Below are 20,675 nucleotides of genomic sequence, written 5' to 3'. Positions count from 1 at the left end.
GCCAGCTGGCTGGAGGGTAAGAGCCCGTCTGGCGAGAAGAAGAAGAAATCTGAGCGGTCTTCTAAGACCTTTGAGGGCGCCCCGGCGACGGGGGCCCAACATAAGGCCAAGCACCGCGAGTCCGCTGGCACCGGGAGCGCCGAACGGTCGGGCTCTACGGGCGCCAGGCAGGGCGCACCCTCCCCGGCACCATCAACCACGAGCCAACGCTCTGGGTCGGGTAAGAGGAAGGCCGAGCACCCGGCGAAACTCCTGGAGAGACCCCGGTCGAGCTCTAAGGCAGAGGAGGAGCGTGGCAGTGCCCCCTCCCTCAAGGATAAGGCGGTGAGCGCACCTAAGGTGGTGAAGGCCTTGATCCATTCGACCAAGCCCTCTATCGAAACGGTCGCGGCGGCCCTGGCCCAGCCTGTGGAGGCTGCACCAGTGGTGGCGGCCTCGGGGCCCAGAATCTCCCTGCCTCCTCGGAGGGAGTCTTCTTTCGTGCCCATCGATAGGACCCCCGTGAAACCCTCCGTGGGGAAGAAGGGGGGGCAGGGCGTCGTCGTAGATTCGGCCTCAACCTCAGAAGAGGAACTGATCGAGGTCTTAAGCCACGGCCTAGGCGTGGAACAAGACCAGCCCGTCGGAATGGGCCCCGACGCAGGTGACGACGACGACATCGTCGAGGATACCGACGGGGCCCCTGCTCGCCCGTCGGATTCCCCTCTGCCAGCGCCGCAAGACAACTCAGCGGCCATTTTGTTGGCTATACAGTCCTTATGCTCCGAGATAAGGACGAGACTACCGTTACCGACGGAGGAACCTCTCCCGTCGGGGGATCCAGAACCGGGACCTTCTGGTGTTCCCCCTACCAAGAAAAGAAGGATTCATCCACCGCCTCCTTTTCAACCGTCGCGCCCCGTCCAGCCCTCCTCCCCGTCCACCCGAGGGGATGATACGGGGACTGACACGGCAGCGACGGGTACGGACGACGAGGCATACGACGAGGATTTTCCGTCGTCGCCTCCCACCAGGGCTTCTCCGCCCGACGAGATTGGATCGTTCCACTCAATGATCGCCAGGGCATCCGAGCTTTTCCAACTCTGCCCTGAGGAGAAGAAAAAGGAAGGCTTCCTTTACCAACGGCGCGAGACCAAGAGGAAGACGGTCCTCGCAGTGCCTCTGTTGGACGACATTTGGGATGAGGGCCTTTCCCTCCTCAAGAACCCTTCCACGACGCCAGCGAAAAGAGACCGGTACGAGAAAAAGTACCGGGTCCCGGACTCGGCCCCCCTATGCCTCCGGGCACAGCCTACCCCGGACTCCGTCGTCTCCGCGGCGGCCAGGAAGAAAGCGGGGGGGGGTGCGGCCTCCACGTCGACTTCCCCGCCGGACGGCGAGGGAAAGAAATTGGATGCCATGGGACGCAGAGTCATCTCGTCGGCGGCGACGACGATTAAAGCGGCCAACGCCTTGGCTATCGTGGCCCGCTACGACAGGGAACTCTGGTACAAGATAGCTCCCCTGCTGGATTTTCTGCCGGACGACAAGAGGGCGGAGGCCCTTGAGATCCTGCAGGAAGGTGAGGTGGCCTCGGACCACGCCATCACCGTGGCGACGGACATCGCCGACACTGGGTTCCGCCAGATGGGCAACGGCGTTTGCCTTCGACGTCGCGGATGGCTCAAGGCTACGGACTTTCGGCAGGACGTCCAGACCAGGGTCCTGGACATGCCCTTCGACGGGAACAACCTGTTTGGGAAGACAGTGGACGATTCCCTTCAGGCCATCAAGGCGGATACTGAGACGGCCCGGGCCCTTGGAGTACTGCAGCAACGGCGGACGCCCTTTCGGAGCGGCGGAGGCAAGGGCGCCTCCAAAGGTTCCGGCGGCGGTTTCGCTTCCTACCGTCAAGCGGCCCGCTCGTCGTCGCAAGAGGCCTACAGAGGACGAGGCAAGTCTGGCGGACCCCGCCGTCGTCGCCAAGGAGGCCAAGGCGGCAAGGCCGCGTCCAAGCAGGATTGAACCGGCCGTGGGGTCGGGCCCCCACCGAAGCACCCCGGTGGGAGGCCGGCTGGCGGGCTTCGTCAGCGTGTGGGAGTCCATCTCCACCGACCGTTGGGTGCTGGACGCCCTGGCCCGGGGCCACGCGCTCGAGTTTCAAAGAAGGTGCCCGCGCGTCCCCCCCGTGGCCAGGAAAGAACTTCACGTCCCTCAACTTCTCCTGGAGGTAAAGGCGATGCTCAGAAAGGGCGCCATCGAACTCGTCCCAAAGAGGCTTCGGGGCTCCGGAGTCTACTCGCGTTACTTCCTCGTGAAGAAGAAGACGGGAGGATGGCGCCCCATCCTGGACCTGCGACGCCTGAACAAGTTCATCAAGGCGCAGAAGTTCCGGATGGTCACCCTCCAGCACGTCCTGGGTCAGCTGGAGGAAGGAGACTTCCTATCGTCGTTGGATTTGGAGGATGCCTACTTCCACATTCCCATCCTAAAGGGGCACCGAAAATTCCTCAGATTCGTGGTCCAAGGGCGTCATTACCAGTTCAAAGCCCTTCCCTTCGGACTGCGGTCGGCACCCAGGGTTTTCACCAAGTGCCTCGCACCGGTGGCGGCGCAGCTGCGCCGCGAGGGGATTCACGTCTACCCCTACCTGGACGACTGGCTCATCCGCGCCAAGACGAGGGAGCTCGCCGTGGTCCACACGGCAAGGACCGTCCAACTCCTCACGGACCTGGGATTCTCTGTGAACTACGCCAAATCCCACCTGGTGCCCGCGCAAGTCGCACTGTTTCTGGGAGCGAGGCTCGACACAGTGTCCCTTCTGGCCTCCCCGTCGGAGGAGAGGACCAGGACCATCCTGGGCAAGGTGCAACGGATGTTGGCGGCCGACGCGGCCAAGGTGAGGTCCATCAAGTCCCTCCTCGGGATGATGTCTTCCTGCATCTACCTCATTCCCATGTGCAGGCTCCGGATGCGCCCGTTGCAAGAGTTCCTGGATGCGCACTGGATCCAGACGACGGGCAGCTTCGAGGAAAGGATCAAGCTCGACGAGAGTTTCCGACGAGCGATACGGTGGTGGGGCACCCGCGCGCATCTGACGGCGGGCATGGACTTCCAGACCCCAGCCCACCAGGTGACTGTGACCACGGATGCCTCCCTAGAAGGGTGGGGAGCGCACACCGAAAATCTGCACGCAAGGGGACTCTGGCTCCCGACGGAGAAGTCCCTGCATATCAACGTCCTGGAGCTCCGTGCAGTGTTTTGGGCCCTCAGGTCCTTCCTTCCGTCCCTCAAGGGCAAGGTGGTGAGGATCTTCACCGACAACACCACCACCATGTTTTACATCAGGAAACAGGGCGGAACCAGGTCCCCAGCGCTGTCCAAGGAGGCGCAGGACCTGTGGCATTGGGCCGTCGCCCAAGGGATTCTTCTGGTGCCGTTTCATCTGGCAGGGATAAAAAACACCATCGCCGACTCACTCAGCAGGGAGCTGCGCTCGTGCCACGAGTGGGAACTACGGCAGGATCTGGTGGATCGCCTCTTCCGACGGTGGGGCACACCCCAGATCGACCTGTTCGCGACGGCGACGAACACAAAGTGCCGGAGGTTCGCCAGCAGGTTTCCCCAGACGAGGAGCATGGGCGATGCTTTCTCGTTCCCCTGGGAGGGCCTGTTCCTCTACGCGTTCCCTCCCTTGCCTCTGCTAATCCGGCTCGTCAACCAGCTCAAGAGGTCACGGTGCAGGATGATCCTCGTCGCACCTGCGTGGCCGAGGCAGATATGGTTCCCGGACCTTCTGGACTTGTCGGCGTCCCCGCCAATCAAGCTGCCGGCGGACGCGGATCTACTCTCCAGGGAAGGAGGCGCCATCCTCCACCACGACCCGAAGTCGCTGAACTTGCAGGCCTGGCTCCTGCAGCGCTAGAGTTTGGAGGATACGACATACCGGCCGATTGCAGAGAGGTTCTTGCAAAGGCCAGGGCGTCCTCGACTCTTAAATGCTGCGGACACAAATGGAAGAGGTTCTCTGTCTGGTGCCACGCACAGAAGATTAACCCTCTACGGATTACGGCTCCCCAAGTGCTGCCGTACCTGCTGACGCTGGCCAAAGCTGGTCTGGCACACGCGTCCATCAAGATTCATCTTGCTGCGATCTCCCGATACACCAGAACCACGGGCCGGACGTCCTTGTGGTCTCATCGTCTGGTGAAAGAGTTCATGAAGGGACTGTTCAGATCGTTCCCGCCGGTGAAGGCTCCGGCCCCGGCGTGGGAGCTCAACGTGGTGCTGACCAAGCTCATGGGACCTCCGTTCGAGCCTCTGCACTCGGCCCCGTTGAAGTTTCTATCGTGGAAAACAGCTTTTCTCGTGGCCATCACCTCCGCACGACGAGTGGGAGAGATCCAGGCCCTTTCCTGCAAGGCCCCGTACTTGACTTTCCACGACACGAGGGTAGTGCTCAGGACGCACCCCTCCTTCATGCCCAAGGTACCGTCGGACTTTCATCTCAACGAACCCTTGGTGTTACCTGTGTTCTTCCCGTCGCCTTCGTCGCCGGCTGAGAGGACTTTGCACTCGCTGGATGTAGCTAGAGCGCTGAAGTTCTACGTGGACCGCACGAAAGGTTTTCGGAAGACGTCACAACTCTTTGTGAACTTTGGACCTGTCAATCAGGGGAAGGCTCTCTCGAAGGCTTCCATCTCCAGATGGCTCTCCGGCTGTATCATGTACTGTCACCGGTTGGCAAACCGACCGCTGCCTGGCCGTCCGAGAGCCCATTCCACCAGAGCGATCGCAGCTACCACGGCGTTCCTATCTGGTGTGCCCCTGCTGGACATATGCAGGGCTGCTACGTGGAGGTCGACGCACACCTTCACGAAATTCTACTGCGTCGACCGGGATTCCAGGGAGGAGTCCAGGGTCGGCCAAGCAGTGCTGCGCAACCTGTTCGCCTGAGGTGAGCCTGGTGAGGAGGTAAGATGCTTAATGTTGAGTTGATGTGATGCTTAATGTTGAGCCTTTGCCACCTCCCGTGGTTGTGCATGTGTGTACTGCTATGTATTCTTTATTCATGAGCATGTGAATCCATGCCAGACCCCATGCTGGAGAAGGAACAAGTTACTTACCTGTAACTGTTGTTCTCCAGCATGGGTCTGGCATGGATTCACATGCGAACCCTCCCGCCTACCCCTCTGCGGCTCTTCACTTGGTCATACTGCCACTTCACGTGCTTCCAAATCTGAAGATGGCTGCCAGAGGCGGTGCTTAGGTAGAGGGCAGTCATTGGCTGTGGTCAGTATGACGCAGAGACCAGTGATTGGTTATTACTACGAAAGACAGATCAGAAACGAAACTGATACTGGTTTTTTCTTTACCGAGGATTCCCAGCCTGACGACGGGGAATATTCATGAGCATGTGAATCCATGCCAGACCCATGCTGGAGAACAACAGTTACAGGTAAGTAACTTGTTCCTTCTGGTAACAAAAATACTTTACGTTGAATGCTTTTGAAGTCCTTGGGCTGCTTTATATTGACATTTATACATATTGTACTGTTCTTTGTGCATGCAATAGTATCCGTCTCTTCTTTTATCATGGATTGGATTACTTGGAAATTATTTAGTTTATTAGCATAACTGTTTTTAATCTGCAAGGTTTACAATAACATGCTACTAACAGCTCTTTCTTTACTCTTTTAGCCACAGTAGAGGTTCCTGCCATTGAGAATCCTGTTCAGGACAAGCGTTTTCCATGCGAGTTCTGTGGAAGAACATTTGCGTTAGACTCTGATTGGGAAAAACACGTGCTAAGACATGGCATGTAAGTTTTCTACAGGATACAAAAATATACCATATATATAGAAGTCAAATACTGTTGGAGGAAGCACATCTTGTATCATTAGGCATGCATCTATCTATAGGCATATGAAACAAATTGTCATGTTTGTCATAATTTGAGAAAGCTAATTCCAGCCTAGCTCCTGAAATTTCTGAATATTTCAGAGATTTGCTTCATTACTCCCTAATTTGAAAATGGTCACTTTGACATCTAGCGCTTAGATTGGAGATGATGTTCTAATGAAATCATAATCGTGCTCCTTTAGAAAAGTAGTTCAGCACATGCCCTTTTCCATTCATAAAAAAAAAAAAAAACAACTGGTAATGTGAATGAAAGGCACCACTTTTTATTTCTATATTTAAAATCTCTGCATAGACACACTGGAAACTGAAATCTTTCATTTTTCTAGAATGGAATTGAAAGAACAGGTTTCTCCAATTATCTGCATTGACTATATTGTTCCTTTTTTGGCAGGGGGATCTTGGAAAATGCTGCAGCTATTTTCTTTAAGTCTAACATTGGTGTTCAGCTTGCCTTGTTCACTCAGGCAATTTGCTTCCCATGGGATATTTCAGTCTTCTCAAAATGTGCTGCCCCCAGTGGAAACCTGTTTCTGTTGCTTTTTGGCACCTTAATTGGTTTTTGCCTAAAAACAGGTTGCATTGAGGCGGTGACCTCTTGGGATGAACTACCCCTGTCGGGGCCAATCAAAAGTTTGAGTAGGACAGCTTCACTGTTATAAACCTTTCAATTCCGAAAAGCATAAAATGATTCCATTTGATAAAGATGTTTTGGACACAGAGATTGGTGGCCTGACGTTAAGTTGGTGGGGCATGTATCGGTTTTATTTTCCTCCTCTCTCCTGGTTTGCAGATGTCCTATACCATGTACAGAACATAGACATCTTTGATCGTGGAATTTCTAAAGTAGGACAAGTGATCATGATCTATTCAGATCTATGTGACCTCTCCAAAGCACCTCAACAAAAGCTACCCATTAGGTCCAAACTCTTCCCCAAAGACCAGAGAGTTTTGTCTCCAGGACCCAGTCTCGCTCACATCGACAGCTGGTACTATCTCAATCTTGTTTAATCATTTTATTTTAGAGGCCAAACATCCTAAGAGCAGGACATGCACTTGTTATGTGAAGAAAAGCATGACTTTCTTGTTTGCATAGTTCTTTACATCCACTTTCTGGTTAAGTTCTCATTGGAAATGTCTCACGTTGCAAAAGGATCTAGCTGACCACTCGTTATGGCAGAGCACAGTATCGGGTAGTGGAGTGAGCTGTGATGAAGCTGCTGTTTATTTACACCTGAAATGTGGTACTTCAAATGTATTGAAAGGAGATTGCATGCACATCATTGTGCACAATGCCCCGGAGCATTTTAATTTGCCATTCTTAACAATTGTTAAGGTTCTTTTGTGCTGAATAATAACTTGACTCTGGTACTACTGTGAAACCCAGAGAATGAATTGGGTCCTAGAGAAGCGGGGCAAGGTGTAGAGGCCTACCTGTCAATCGAAGATGACCAGAAAAATATAATGATACATAATACATGTTACAGCCAATGTAATTTGTAGAGGGAGTGATAGAGAAGGCAACATCCAGACAAAAAGGGGAACTAGTAAATAGAGAACTGCAACTGTATTCAGGCAAATGAATAATAGTAGTAAAAACAGTGGCAAACATTTTAGGAACCTTGTAAGGATGAAGGACTATGACCTGCAGGGGTTTTTACAAGCTCTGTGTATATTTTTCCACAGCTCTCTAAAGGCAACATTTGGTTTCCAACCAAAAGATTGACAAACCTCTTGAAATTGGTAACGTGAGCAGAGCAGTCAGGCTCAACTCAAGGGAGAGAAGGTAGGCTGATAGTGAAGTACGGTTAGTTCCAATATTTGCTGACAGGGAACACACTACACTGGTATACTGAAAAATATACATGTTATTATACAATCATACCTAAAATATCCAGAAGGTCAAGCACATTGGGTTAAATGTAGCACATAGTAATGCAGTATATGTAAAAAAAAACACCAAAGGGCTACTCATTCCTGATATAAATGTATGCCCACTGTTAGGAAAGATTTATCTTCGGCAACTTTATCTCCATATTTCTATGGACCCTGGAACCCTTTGCTTTTGTTTTGGAACCTCTCCTAACTTTTTACCGGGAAGTAAAGCCTTCAGCTTCACCCTCCAGGCCTTTTGCTCATTTTGGGAAAAAAAACGATCTGGAGACCTCAATGCGTGAAGCACAGCACAGTACAGTACACATCACACTATGGATAGTGTTAGCCAAGATTGTATGCAGTACCGTGTGGGAGACTGCACCAGCCTTGTCCTCTTGGCAATAATTAACCCAACCTTTGAAAACAAGTTGGTAGAGACACTGAGCAGCCAGGCTTATCTCAAGAGGGGTCAATGTGAGCTGTAAGGTTGTAACACAGAGTGTCACAATGACAGTTATTCAAAGAAACACTTAAATACAAGGTTTCTGGATTAAACAATTATTGATTTATTTAACTGTCAGTTGAATAAGCCTTCTTTAGAAGGGAGCAATCATATAACACAAAATATACTTCAATAAATGCACACTCTCAGTTTCACTAAATCAGTTGATACCCATTGGGGATGGCACACAGACATGCCCTACACCCTCAGGTGACTTAAATAACTAGGACACTGTAGACATTGATTTATCACGGGCACATTTAGCAATACTGGGTGGGAGGTCAAAGGAAAGGTTTTAGAGAGAGAAAACAATGGTTAACAAATATTCTTCAGCAGGCAAGCTCTTTTAAAAACCCTCCAATGCAAAGTAAATTAACCCTTTCCTGGGGATAAGGCAAAGAACAAAGTTGAAGCTAAGAAGAGTCTCCCAGGAATCCAGGACAGCCAATGTTAGTTGAGCAAAGTCTAGGTGAGCTGAATCACTTCTTGCAGGTAGGTAAAACGTCTTGCACAACGTTTTAGAAATGTTTGTAGAAAATGAAATCACTGTAGGGCCACAAGCTGGGAGGCTTGTGAAGGGCAAAGCTTTAGCAACTCTGCAAGGTAACAGAGACAGGTCTCAACAGAGAGCAAGTAAGGCTACACAACAAGAGGTAAGTTCTCTTAGACTTTACAATATCTCTGGTTAGAAGAAATGATTCCAGCTGGCTTCTGTTTCTGTACAGCTCTGCAGATCTTGTTGTTCCTGATCCTCAGTCGTGGGGACAAGAGGGAGGACGTTTGGGTACTCCTGCTCTGCAATGGGAAGTTCAGCAGCAGCAATGGGCAAACTTCAATTCAGCGGTCCTTCAATGTTTCAGCTCCTTGTGCCTGACAGCAAATAGCAACCTGCCGTTCTCGGATACCACTTCAGACTTTCCTTGCTTCTGGGGTCCAGCACTCTGTTGAGGTGGCTCAGGCTTGATCCATCCTGCATCGGGGAAGTCCAGAGGATTTTCCTAGCGCTCGGGTCTGACTTAAAAGCAATGCACACAATCTGGTGTTCCTCTCCCTGGCACTTCGGTTCCAGCAGCAGCAGTAGCAGCAGTGAAAATGCAACCAGCTTCGAGAGGATGTTCAGATGGGCTTACTTTGGAGTTGATTGGTCCCACCAACTCAAAGGGAGAAGTTGTCCTTGAAGGGCTTCTCTAGTTGAGGCGAATCAGAGCTTCAGCACAGCTGCAGGGCTTCACCGAGCAAACCAATGGTCCAGGAGTTGTGAAAGTCGTCTCTTCCAAGTTCTTCTTCGGATACTTTCGTCCAGTGGTCGACTCAGCCTTCCAAGCCAAAAAGCCTTGCCTTTTATGCAGGTTTCTCCCATTCATTCCAGCCTAGCTGTCAATCACACAGCAGGGTGGCTGTCCTTGCCAGACAGCCAGCCGGCCAGTCACCTTTGGGTGCATTCCTGTAACCAAGGGGATTAAGCACACAGAGTTTCTGGCACCTCCCTCCCTTCCTGACCCTGCCAGACATACTGGAGCCAGAGGCGGGCTTCACTAGTGAATCCCACCAAAGACAAAAAGAACAAAGGGACCAAACCTGGTTTGGTGCGCTTTCCATCAAGAAATGGCAAAAAAAGACGACAAGGGCCATTTTGACGAGATGGGCACCCATGGGTGCCTTATTGTGGCTGCGAACGCAGCCCGCGGTAAAAACACACAATGATAGTAAAAAGTAAACCACTGCCACCAGCAGTTGAAAGAGTAACATTAAAATGTTACATGAGAACTAGACAAAGGGGATACTAAGTAACCCCTTCAGCACCCTATGGTAAGGTAGTGTGTGCTGGGTCTAGAAAGTCAGATTCGTTTCTCTGCTCTTGGAAACAGTAGTTTCACCAAGAGAAGGTATTTAAACCTTTGGGAAATCTAAGAGACTTCCCTGTGCCACTGCACTGAAGGTGCTGTGTGACACAATGTAAAGATGATGCCTATGGAGTTTGTCAGACTCCAAAGTCAAAAGAAACACAGAGAATAAATCACATTAAAATTACATGAGAGAAAAAGTCCTAAAGTCCAGCAAAAAAAGCTGGAGTCTCTAAAGTAGGAGGGAATGAACACATTTTTCATAATTGTCCCTAACACGCAGGAGCACTGGCCATGAAGAGGAGAATCTACATGAGCTGTGACAATTGGCTCCCTGGTTGGAGCTGGTGGCAGGAGGTAATCTCAAGCATCATTTGATCTGCGCGCCCCCCGACGGCATGGTTCCCGTTGATGGCAGTTTGACCGTATATCCGGTAAAAGCCTGACTGTTGTTCTTGCTGCCTATCCCCTCATCGCCTGATCGTCATACTGCATTTTATTTCTATTACTTCTTTGGGGGCCTGGTTTCCTGTTGGCTCGGTTTTGTTGAGAGAGAATGGAACATGGGGCGATGGGGGTGGGGAGAGACAGACTTTGGCTGCTCCTCGAGCCATCAGGTGTTCCCTTCCCCATCCCCACCCCCTTCTTGGACTTTGGCCACTGGCTCTGAACTCCAGGAGCACTCGCATGCGACCTGGCTGCAAGGGGTTAAACCCTGTCACCTATTAAACAAAGTTTTAGGCTGAAGAGGGGTGGAAACTTGTTCAATGCTGTGCGCCCTGGTTTGACGGGCATCCCAATTACCTTCATAAGCAGCTGCCTGAACACCTTTTATTTGCGGACTTACCAGCAGGCCACTCGTTGTAGTGGACACTCAGATATGTGGGCCTCTTAAGGCGCATGGCGGACTAAGGAGTAACATTCAAGGACTAAGGTTTTACAGGAAGTTTACATTTTATCTTTTTTGGCTATTTGATAACCTGCTCATTTGTATTGCTTCAAAGACGCAGATTTTAATTATTTGTACGATTGTACTATTAATAGTTACTTGCCATTATTTGTATAAGGCAGCGTGTAGTGTTGTGCTGTGCTCCTGTTTACTTAGAGTGCTGCTATTATTATTATGACAAAGAGGAAAGCAAGGGACGATGGTCAACCAGTGGCGTTGGGAAAAAGTGCAAAAAAAATCCAAGTCATTGAAAACGGCCGGAGAGCTTGCTAAGGTCGAGCCTAAACTTTTGCAACGCTCGTTAGATTCGTAACTAGAGGATATGGCCAGTAAAATAGCAAACAGTATTTCAAACACTGATAGTCACAAGGGCAGTTACCCTAGGCTCCGGAGGGAACAATACATCTCGGGACCCTCAGTACCCTGGCATGGCAGTGGATCACGAAATAGAAGTGGAAACCCAAGTGGACGGGCAAGTGAATGGGGAGGGGTCGGGTTTGAGGAGGGAAGCACGGTTGGAGCGGGAGGTGGAGATTGTACGGATCCATTGGTGTGTAGTCAGAGGGGTAGCTGCCCGGAGAGAGCACAGAGCGAGGACCTAAATTCCGCCTGTGAGGGGGACGAGGACAATCTCTGGTTGGAATCTCTTCTGGATTCTAAGCTCAAGCCCCTTTAGACGGTCTTGGATTCATTGCAGGATTAAGTCTGGGGTGATGCACACTTGCCGATTTTGGATGACTCTATTAGATTCTTAACACAAAAAGTGGCAGAAAATGGTAAAGTGGGGGTTGGGGCGGTGTCGTTGGTAAACAGTAAGTCCATTTCGGGAGGGGAGGTGGTGAGTGCTGTGCACACTGGCTCAGTTATGGCAAAGGATAAGGAGGCAATAGTAGCATGAAGTCCAACAACTCTTAACCCTAATTCCATGGGGTTTGGAAGGTTGGCTCCATGTACTGGTCAACAGACAAGGGATTCGGGGGCCGATGTGTCAATAGGAGTGCAGGATAAAAGTACCCTAAACTTACCACCTGCAGCAGTACCCTTCATGGGGGTCATTATGGGCGTCCCAGGGCTACTGAAGGTTTTTTTTTTTTTTAAATCTACCATCTCATTAATGAATAAAGCAACCCACTGGAACAATAAAACCCTGATAGGGCTGAGTATTAATCCGAATCTGATCATAATGGCAAGAAGGGTGGGATGGGTTGTTAAAAAACCCACGTGTGTGTGTAGGGGGATTGTATTGTGGTTTTCTTCTCAGACCCAACGATAGTCGGTTATCTGATCAATTCTAACTTGTCCAGAGGCTTAAAACCAATACTTATTCCGAACTTCTATAATAGTCCACATAAGGCTGAGGCAGGTAAGCTAGCCACGGTTAAGTCGTTTTTGGATGAGTTACTCGTTAATGAGAGGAATGGTAAAGAGCAATGTATTTGGGGAGGAGAATTTAACCTTAAAATGGGTGCAGGTGTGCCTCATGATACACTAGACCCGTTGGAGTATTGGACACTGAATATCCCCTCGCCGAAGATGATAGATGAACGGGTTTGTGCGAATGATCTCTGAATGTGTTTTTGGTTCCGTGAATGGGGAATATGTACAGTGAATAGACGTATAGCCCTGGACATACCGGGTAATCACACATTCCACAATCATCATGGTCCCTCAACGTTTTATTACTTCTGTATTTTCCTAGAACTGTGGGACAGCGTTGTGGGCTCTGAGGTGCTGATGGTGGTCAGTAGTGATCATCGGCCTATATGCCTAAAATTGAAGGGTGTGATGGGGGGGTTGGGCCACAAAGATACCCCAGCATGCCTGGTAAACCCCACATTCAGTTCTGTCTAGGAAAATTAAATGGGAAAGAATACGGGAAACTCATTTACATTTACACAGTTTGTCGGAGAACATATCCCCTGTTTATGATATTTTGGATAGTACTGCATCGGCTGGTCATGTATTAGCACAGCGGGGTCTTGGCCAAGGGATTCACAATCTTCCACAGGAGGAAGGCTAAGCCCAGAAATAGAGGGTGGTTTGATGAGGCCTATACTGCCGCTAAGAGAGCTCTTCTTGAAAGCTCTGATTTGTGCAAGAAAGGAGATCGCCCAGGCCAGGGCACAATATCGTGGAGAGCTAAAGAGAAGGAAGAAGGAGATAGAAGGGGAGATCTGGCAGAGCTTCCTGGATGCCTTGAGGACGAATGACCAAAAGGCGTTTTGGGAGTTCGTGAAAGAGGGTGTTTCTGGTTCAAAAGGGGAGAAGCCTAGTGGCATGTCTGTGGAAGATGAGGCGTGGGTGGGGTACTTTGGTGACCTGTTTGTTGGCGGGTCTCAAGAAGAAAGTCATGGGAGAAATTACCCTCCTTTACAGTTCGGTTAGAAGAGGTGTCTCTGGCCATCATACAAACAGGCCCATAATCGAGCACCAGGCCCGATGCTATCCCTTCAAATCTCTTTCAGGATCTTTTGGAACTGTGGGCTCCTTTGCTGACTAGGGTATGTAATGCTTGCATGGACACTGGCGTCTACCCACCCTCGTGGAAGTCAGCTATCATTTTCCCCATTTTTAAGAAGGGGGATCCATCTAACCCCATGGGTCCTATAGACCGATCTCACTATTGGATACCTTGTTTAAAATCTTTGGAAGGGTTCTGCTGGGTTATATTGAGTCCTGACTGGTGGAGAGGTCGGTCCTCGCGGAAATTCAGTTTGGATTTGGCCCTGGGGTGGGTACCACGGAACAGAGCTTCAATCTTTATTTTTCTTGTCTCTAATTCAGTGTTCTGTAGGGGAGAGTGAGTGGACCTGCCCTTCACGGATCTGAGCACGGCCTTCGACAGGGTAGATAGTTCAAGACTGTGGACCATGCTTGGCTCCATGGGCTGCCCGGAGGATATCTTGGTATTGCAGGCACTGCATATCGAGAATGAGGTGTGTGCACAGTGGTGTGGGAGGGGACACTGCTCCGCATGTTTCTCGTTTAGATGTCGTTTAGATGTGGTCTCAGCCAAGGATGTGTTCTAGCTCCAATCCTTTTCACCCTCTATATAAATGGCCTTCTAAAGGCTTTTGGAGAACACGAGGGTAGATTTTCTGTATCTGGGGGGCAGGGCATTTCTGGTTCTGGCATATGCATATGACACCACGCTAATTGCCAGAACCCTAAGGGCCCTCCAGGTGCTGATCTCTGCTTATGCGGCCTTCATGGAAGATCTGCGGTTTAAAATCAACACCAAGAAATCTACAGTAATGGCATGCACAGGGCGTAGGAGGTCAGCGAAGATGCATCCAATGCTATGTAATGAAATTATTTCCTGAGTGAATGAATTCGATTATCTGGGGGTTAGATTTTCAGAGACAATCACGGGCATGGCATGTATGAAGAAACAATCTACCAGGTTTAGTCAACAAGTGGGAGGAATTTCTCGATTTCTGTCCCGCGTTAAGTAACAACCCTTGGATGCTGTCCTAAAGGTTTACTCTGCCCAGTTGAAAGCAGTCACTTTGTGTGGAGCACCACTTTGGGGCTTCCAGAAAGTCCCTGAAATTCAGGTGAAAGAGAATGCTTTTTTGAGAAGGCAATTGGGGCTTCCAGGTTCAGCTACTTGTATCTCTATTCATAGAACTGGGTGTGGTATTTTGGGAGGACCAGTGGGATCTGGCTCCTATAACGTTTGGACTAGGCTTTGGGCGAATGAGTATGCATCAGTATGCCATTTTCTTATTAAATCCCTAATGGCTAGGGACAATTGGAGGAAGATCCCATGGCTCTCATATATTGATGGTGCATTGTCCAGTGGACATTTTCAGGCACTTTCACCACCAGTGAATCTGTTGTCTAAAAGCCAAATGAGATCCTATAAAAGCAGTATTTGAGATGTGTTTAAAAGGAAAAGAGATGTCATGGAGTTTGCAACCGATTCAGACAGAGCGCATGCAGTGATCAGCCGAGTGGAAGCGATTCAGCCCTATTTAATCTGGGGCTCTACTATGAGAGACCACTGGCTGCTCACTCGTGCGAGATTTGATTGTTTGCAATTGAGGGGGAACCACAGCAAAATGGAGCAGGCATTTTGATGAGGCAGACTGCCCAGCATGTGGTGTTGTTAGAGAGGACTTGGTACATCTTATTGTTCTGTCCTGCTTATACCAACATCAGGCAGTCTAGTATACTGCCAGTGCTCGGGTCTGCCGATATCCGCACCTACAGGACAGCAGTGATTTATCTCCTGACATCCGATTCAGTTCTGACTGTGTGGGCTCCACTTGTTTTTCTGAAATGAACCATGCACCGAAGAAAGAGGCTGCTCGTGCAACCTCACTGGAACACAGGGCAACTTTAGAATAACTTAGTATTGTCCCAAATGCATTGGGTTGAGAGCTTTGTCTGGGTTCCCTTCTACCCTTTTAGTAACTATTTCTCGTTGTTAAACGTGAAGATTTGTTAAGTATGCATTTTATTGGATCGCATTTGCTCTGATATTTACGCCTTCTGTGCATATTATGTGATTTTATCAACTTACAAAACAAAACGCTGTGTTTGATTGGCCACCTTTTCTGGAAAATGGGTTTTCATATGTAATCTGAGCAGCAATTTTAAGTTATCATGTGTTGTGTTGTATTTTGTATTTGTATGATGGCTCATTTTGATTCGAATAAAAATATCAATCTAAACAAATGTTTTCAGCAAATCTTCCTATTGTAGTGACTTTTGCAGAGTCTATTATGATATTCTTTTCACATTTTCCAGGATTGTGAATGACAGCAAACGACAAGTAGATAGAGAACATCGACAACTAAAAGAAAAAACTGTGGAAGGCATCAATGAATCTCTGGTGGATGAAAGGCAGGAGATGGAACCAGTTGTTGAAGTGGTCTACACCGTGCCGAATGAGACTGAGGCGTGGGATTCAAATTCTTTGCATAGAGGTTCAGCAGAACTCAACATGGAAACGGAGTGAGATTTTGCCAGCTCATTTGAACAGTGGCAGAGGACACATATAAAGGCAACAAAAATGAAACAAAGCTGCTTTTAGGACAAAGGATCTATTTTCAAAGCACTGGTACTCATATGAGTGTGTATATTAAAATTATTTAACATTCAGAATAAATAAGTGGACCTGATGGTTACTCCAAGTCGGTTTATTATTATTTTTCCTGCTGACCTCGGGGACCAGAACTTTATTCACGTGGACCTTAAAAGGCAACTCCGTTATACAGTGTGCTTTGCAAGAGAACTTTTGAATCATCTTGCAGGCTGGAAGCTTTGTCTTTGGAGGATAATGCTTCGAATGGACAGTGTGGAAACTTGTGCGCTTTATTTTTTTTGTTGAAGTTTTAATAATGGTATGCATTTTCTTGATTGTTGCTACTCTTCTATACTGAAATAAAAGCAAAGTGACAACAAAAAAGACTAAAATGTAAAACTGCTCTCGTACCTCATAATGAACTTGGAGAATTCTCTACATTTCTCAGTACTACCTGTTTCCGCCGTGGGCAAATTGCAGAGACTCCTGGGCATGGTCGTTTTGCCTGCCCATGTTGGTGTGAAAAGAACATAAAACCATTCACCCACAAATCCTGCTCAAGATGCCCCAGTGGTGGGGTGTGCTCATTTCTTGAAATACTGTGATTTTCTTTTTGAATTATTTTAGTAGAAAATAAAAAGCAAAAAAGAAGCGGACTACATATTACTAGATAGGTTTTTGAGAATTTGGCAATCTTTATTCCAGCCTTCAGATTCCAGATTACATTTTAGGATTTAGCAACTTCAAATTGGTGACTTTCGTGGTTATTGGCATCATAAGGACTGTCTCCCTTTTCAGGTTCAGAATCTTTTCTGATTAGCCCAATATGCCGCCAGAACAGCACAACTGAAGATTTTTCTTGAATGAAAATTAAAAAGTGGAGTGAAAAGACTATTTTTTTGTATTGTTTTTCTAGGAGTAGTCCTTTTTCTTTGATATGGGGAATCGAGCAGAACTCTGGAAACACCTCTAAAAAAAGATGAAATCAAATTATGTAATGAATTAATGAAACGTCTATGCCGAAAAGCAATGTGATGCATGGTTACAAATACCAGACCCTCAGAATGGTGCTGTAACTTGCTGTGTCTACACGCACAATGAGGAGAGTATGTACGATATGCAAAAAATCTTCTATGAAATGGGAGCAAATGGTCATATTACCTAAATATCAAGAGACGCATTTCATTTAAGAGGACTGATGCTAAGCATTTGCCTTACTATAAACAGGTAGTGAGTCTTGCAGCCGTTTAGACCTCTGTGGATAAATCTGTATTTTCTGATCAAGAACAAAACAGGGGGTCATAGTTATCAGTGCGTATTGATCTGAAAGAGGGAGGGATGGGGAAAGCTAGCAATTATGGATTGGTGATCCCATCAGGACAAATTAAACATATTTACATCTTTGAAGACAAAGTGTGTTTGTTGAGTGCTCCCATGAAAAGCATGTTTATTTTTTTAACTTTTTGCTTTGCAGAATTGTATGATCATTCTCTTTCAGAGGAAGAAAACAAGACTCCTGTTGAAGAATTACACTTGGTTTCAACAAGTATCTTAGATTAACACTTGTTATAGGAGTAGTTGACTCATTCTTCAAACGTATCCTAGCTGTCCCAGCCTGGAGTGGGTGTTTGTAATGGTTTACCAAAAATAAGGCCATAACCAATTGTGAAATTCTTTTATCACTACTTTATTTTTCAAATAACCTGTAAATATTGCATTCCATTGGATTTTGTTTTGCTAAGTTGTTAATAAAAATATGGGACCATTATTATTTTAATGAGACTGCAGGGTTTATTTGTGTTCAAATGTTTTTTTTCTGCCATGACGATATGGCCATCGATTATCATAATCTGCAAGCCTTCTTCCAATAGATACCTTTCTCCCACTCATTATTCCCCTTTGGTGTAGCTGCAAGTGCATACTAAATCTGTTAAGTTTTAAACGGACACCATCACAGTTGGTACAGCAAATGCATTTTTTTCGGTTTCACATTTCAGATTCTGTTGCCTACAATCAATTGAAAAAACATGGAGAGTAATGAGCATCAATAAAAGGCAAGTGGTTTTGTTTTTGTTTTTTAACACAGTAAGAAAAAACATTCCCATACAAGTTTTCCAAGAGAAAGAAAGCCGCCTTTCTAATTTGATGCAGCCTAGTGAATTATCTTCGCGATTTCTTACTTCACATATAACATACTAAATAAAAGGTAATACAAAGTATTGTACATAAGTATTGTAGAATCATGGTGAGAAATTCTAGCAATCGTTTCCTTTTTCACCTGGTTAATCTGTTTTAGTTTCGCATGCCTTGCATAGTCATTCCCAGAGTGGTAACAATGCAGAAAAGACCACAGTGGTTTTGGAACCCTCTCACTGGCTGAGCTACATGTAATTACCATTTTACATGGATTGACAAACTCAGGCTATGCACCCAGCACCTCACGACAGATCACAGGGAGATCTCATGCTAGGTCTGCAAAAAGTTTAAGGCTAAAACTTTAAAGAGCACAAATGAAATGTATTTGGTTGCCTATTCCACGGAGGCACACAGGCCTGGCATCTCTGAGGCTTTCCAGGAACTGGGCGTTGAAGTCCTTGTTGCTGTATTTGGATCTGTAGCATGGCTCCGACGAGACAGAGACCAAAAGGAGGTCTAAAATCAGCACAGGTCTCCTTGCGCAACATTTGGCGAGGAGCACCGATCTGAGACCACACCCTGCTACTTGGACGTCGCACCAATCCTACATAGATGCACATGAAAAACCCCAAGAGAAAAAAAAACATGGTGTTGAGGATATTTGTCTTGTTTACCAATCTTCCCACTATTTCCGTTGATCCTCCAGCACCAATGCTGGACTTTCTGTATGTTCTTGTTGCCTTTGAAGGTAGGTAATTCATGTTTTTCACAATCACTCCACCTCTGCATTCGTTTTATTTTGGGAGGGGTGATGTGGGGTGGGGGAGAGGTTCCCCTTTTTTTGAATGCCAGTGCCTGGAGAGCCCTCCCTTGGTTCTAGCATCTGTGTTTCTCCTTTGTCCACACCCAATACTTTATATGAAGAGATGCCGGGGGCCCTTAGTGACCCGTTTTCTTTGTTTTATGAGTTGCACTGTCTAGCCTATGTATCTGTTAGAGCTGGGGATTGCATTCCCCTTTTTAAATGCATTTTATTTAACTAGAACGGTTGTCATATTCAGTAGTACATCCCACTTTTGAAATTCAGTTAGCTACATTTTCATTTTCCATAGATCTCACTTCCCCCTGACACGAACATCTGTACTCCAGGATCCTTGATTATCTCCACCCATCCGCTAAGAACACCACTTAATTCATAGGTACATTATGTTTACTCATAACAAGGTAAAGTTACAAAATAAACTACCTAGTGGATAATTCTGACAATATACAATTAGGGGCAACCATATCGCCGTGCTCGGGTGCTTTTATTAAACAAAGGGCTTACCTTATCGTAACGTGAAGATTTTGACACAAAGTCCTTGAGATGACCCGAGGCAATGTACTAAAAATCTCTCTCCAGCGATGTTGGGGGAGTTTTGTTAGTTAAGAATTGATGTAGTAACACTGTGTGAGACTACCCAACACTTATCTGCTTGGTTTTAGGTAACCCACCTTTTGGTATAGGTCTGTACTACACAAGTTGGTAGTGTTACTGAGCAGCAAGGCCTATCTGAAGAGGGGTATATGTGAGCTGTAGCAGTTGTAGAGGAGGTCCCAAATACGGCCTGCACTCCAGCCACCCATTTTGAGATGCCAGAAGCATACTCGCCAAGATATGTGACATATAAGGAGCAAATAAACCGACCGAGAGCCACAGTAGGGCTCTCTCCAGTGCCCATCAGAAAGACTTGTATGCCTATTGAAGCACCAATAACCAGACAACCATGGGCTGTATGATACCCATTGAGACAACCGTACCAGCAGCTGACGCGAAATTAAGACTACTTACAAACTGTCCCAGAAGAGACCCAAAGGGCTCTCATTGGAGGCGAATGCTGACGTCACAATGGTCCGGACAGACTCACAGATAAAAGAAGGGACAACCAAAAGGTGATAAACAAAGACGAAATGTTGCGAATAAGGATCTAATTAACATAAAAGAAGAAGAGGGGGCGCTGTTGCCCACGGGAGAAGATGGCCGCTCCCGTGTGAGCTCCGGAGAGAACCAGGGCCGCTCTGCAAATATCACCGTTAAACGGATCCGGTTTTACAAATCCGATGCAGGAAATGTTTGGCAACGACGGGTCAGCACGACCGTGAAATCTGAGCGTCAGTGGTGGCTGGACTTCGAAAATACAGCGGCACGAAGATTACGCCGGCCTCTGGGTCGAGCCGGCGCTGAGAGGGGGGAGGAGCTCGGCGTGCGACAGGCACAATCCGCGCTCTGATCCCGACATTCGGGCCCGCTCTGGGCGCTCCGTTCCGCGCCGGGCGCTTGCTAGATCTCCCTCCTCGCGGTCCATCACTGCCACCCACCGCCGAAGGCTGCTGAACGGGGGAACTCCGCCCATCCGAACTACGACAACGGGGCTGCGGACGCCGGCCAAAACAACACGG

General features: G+C 47.9%; 1 protein-coding gene across 4 annotated transcripts in view; it reads left to right on the top strand.

Annotated features, from left to right (window-relative positions):
* ZNF462 (zinc finger protein 462) overlaps window positions 1-17,877 on the top strand; it is a 389,210-nt gene extending 371,333 nt beyond the window's left edge. For all 4 annotated transcript variants that reach the window (XM_069630823.1, XM_069630824.1, XM_069630821.1 and 1 more), the window contains 2 exons: window positions 5,680-5,800; window positions 15,824-17,877. In XM_069630823.1, coding sequence (XP_069486924.1) covers window positions 5,680-5,800; window positions 15,824-16,034 — 332 coding nt within the window. In that variant the 3' untranslated portion in view covers window positions 16,035-17,877. The remainder of the gene's footprint in view (window positions 1-5,679; window positions 5,801-15,823) is intronic.
* Window positions 17,878-20,675: the final 2,798 nt, after the last annotated feature.

Source organism: Ambystoma mexicanum, chromosome 6q, assembly GCF_040938575.1.
Source record: "Ambystoma mexicanum isolate Mex_15411 chromosome 6q, UKY_AmexF1_1, whole genome shotgun sequence".
Lineage (NCBI taxonomy): Eukaryota > Metazoa > Chordata > Amphibia > Caudata > Ambystomatidae > Ambystoma > Ambystoma mexicanum.
Note: the sequence above shows the minus strand (reverse complement) of the source record. Positions and strands in the feature narration are given on the sequence as shown.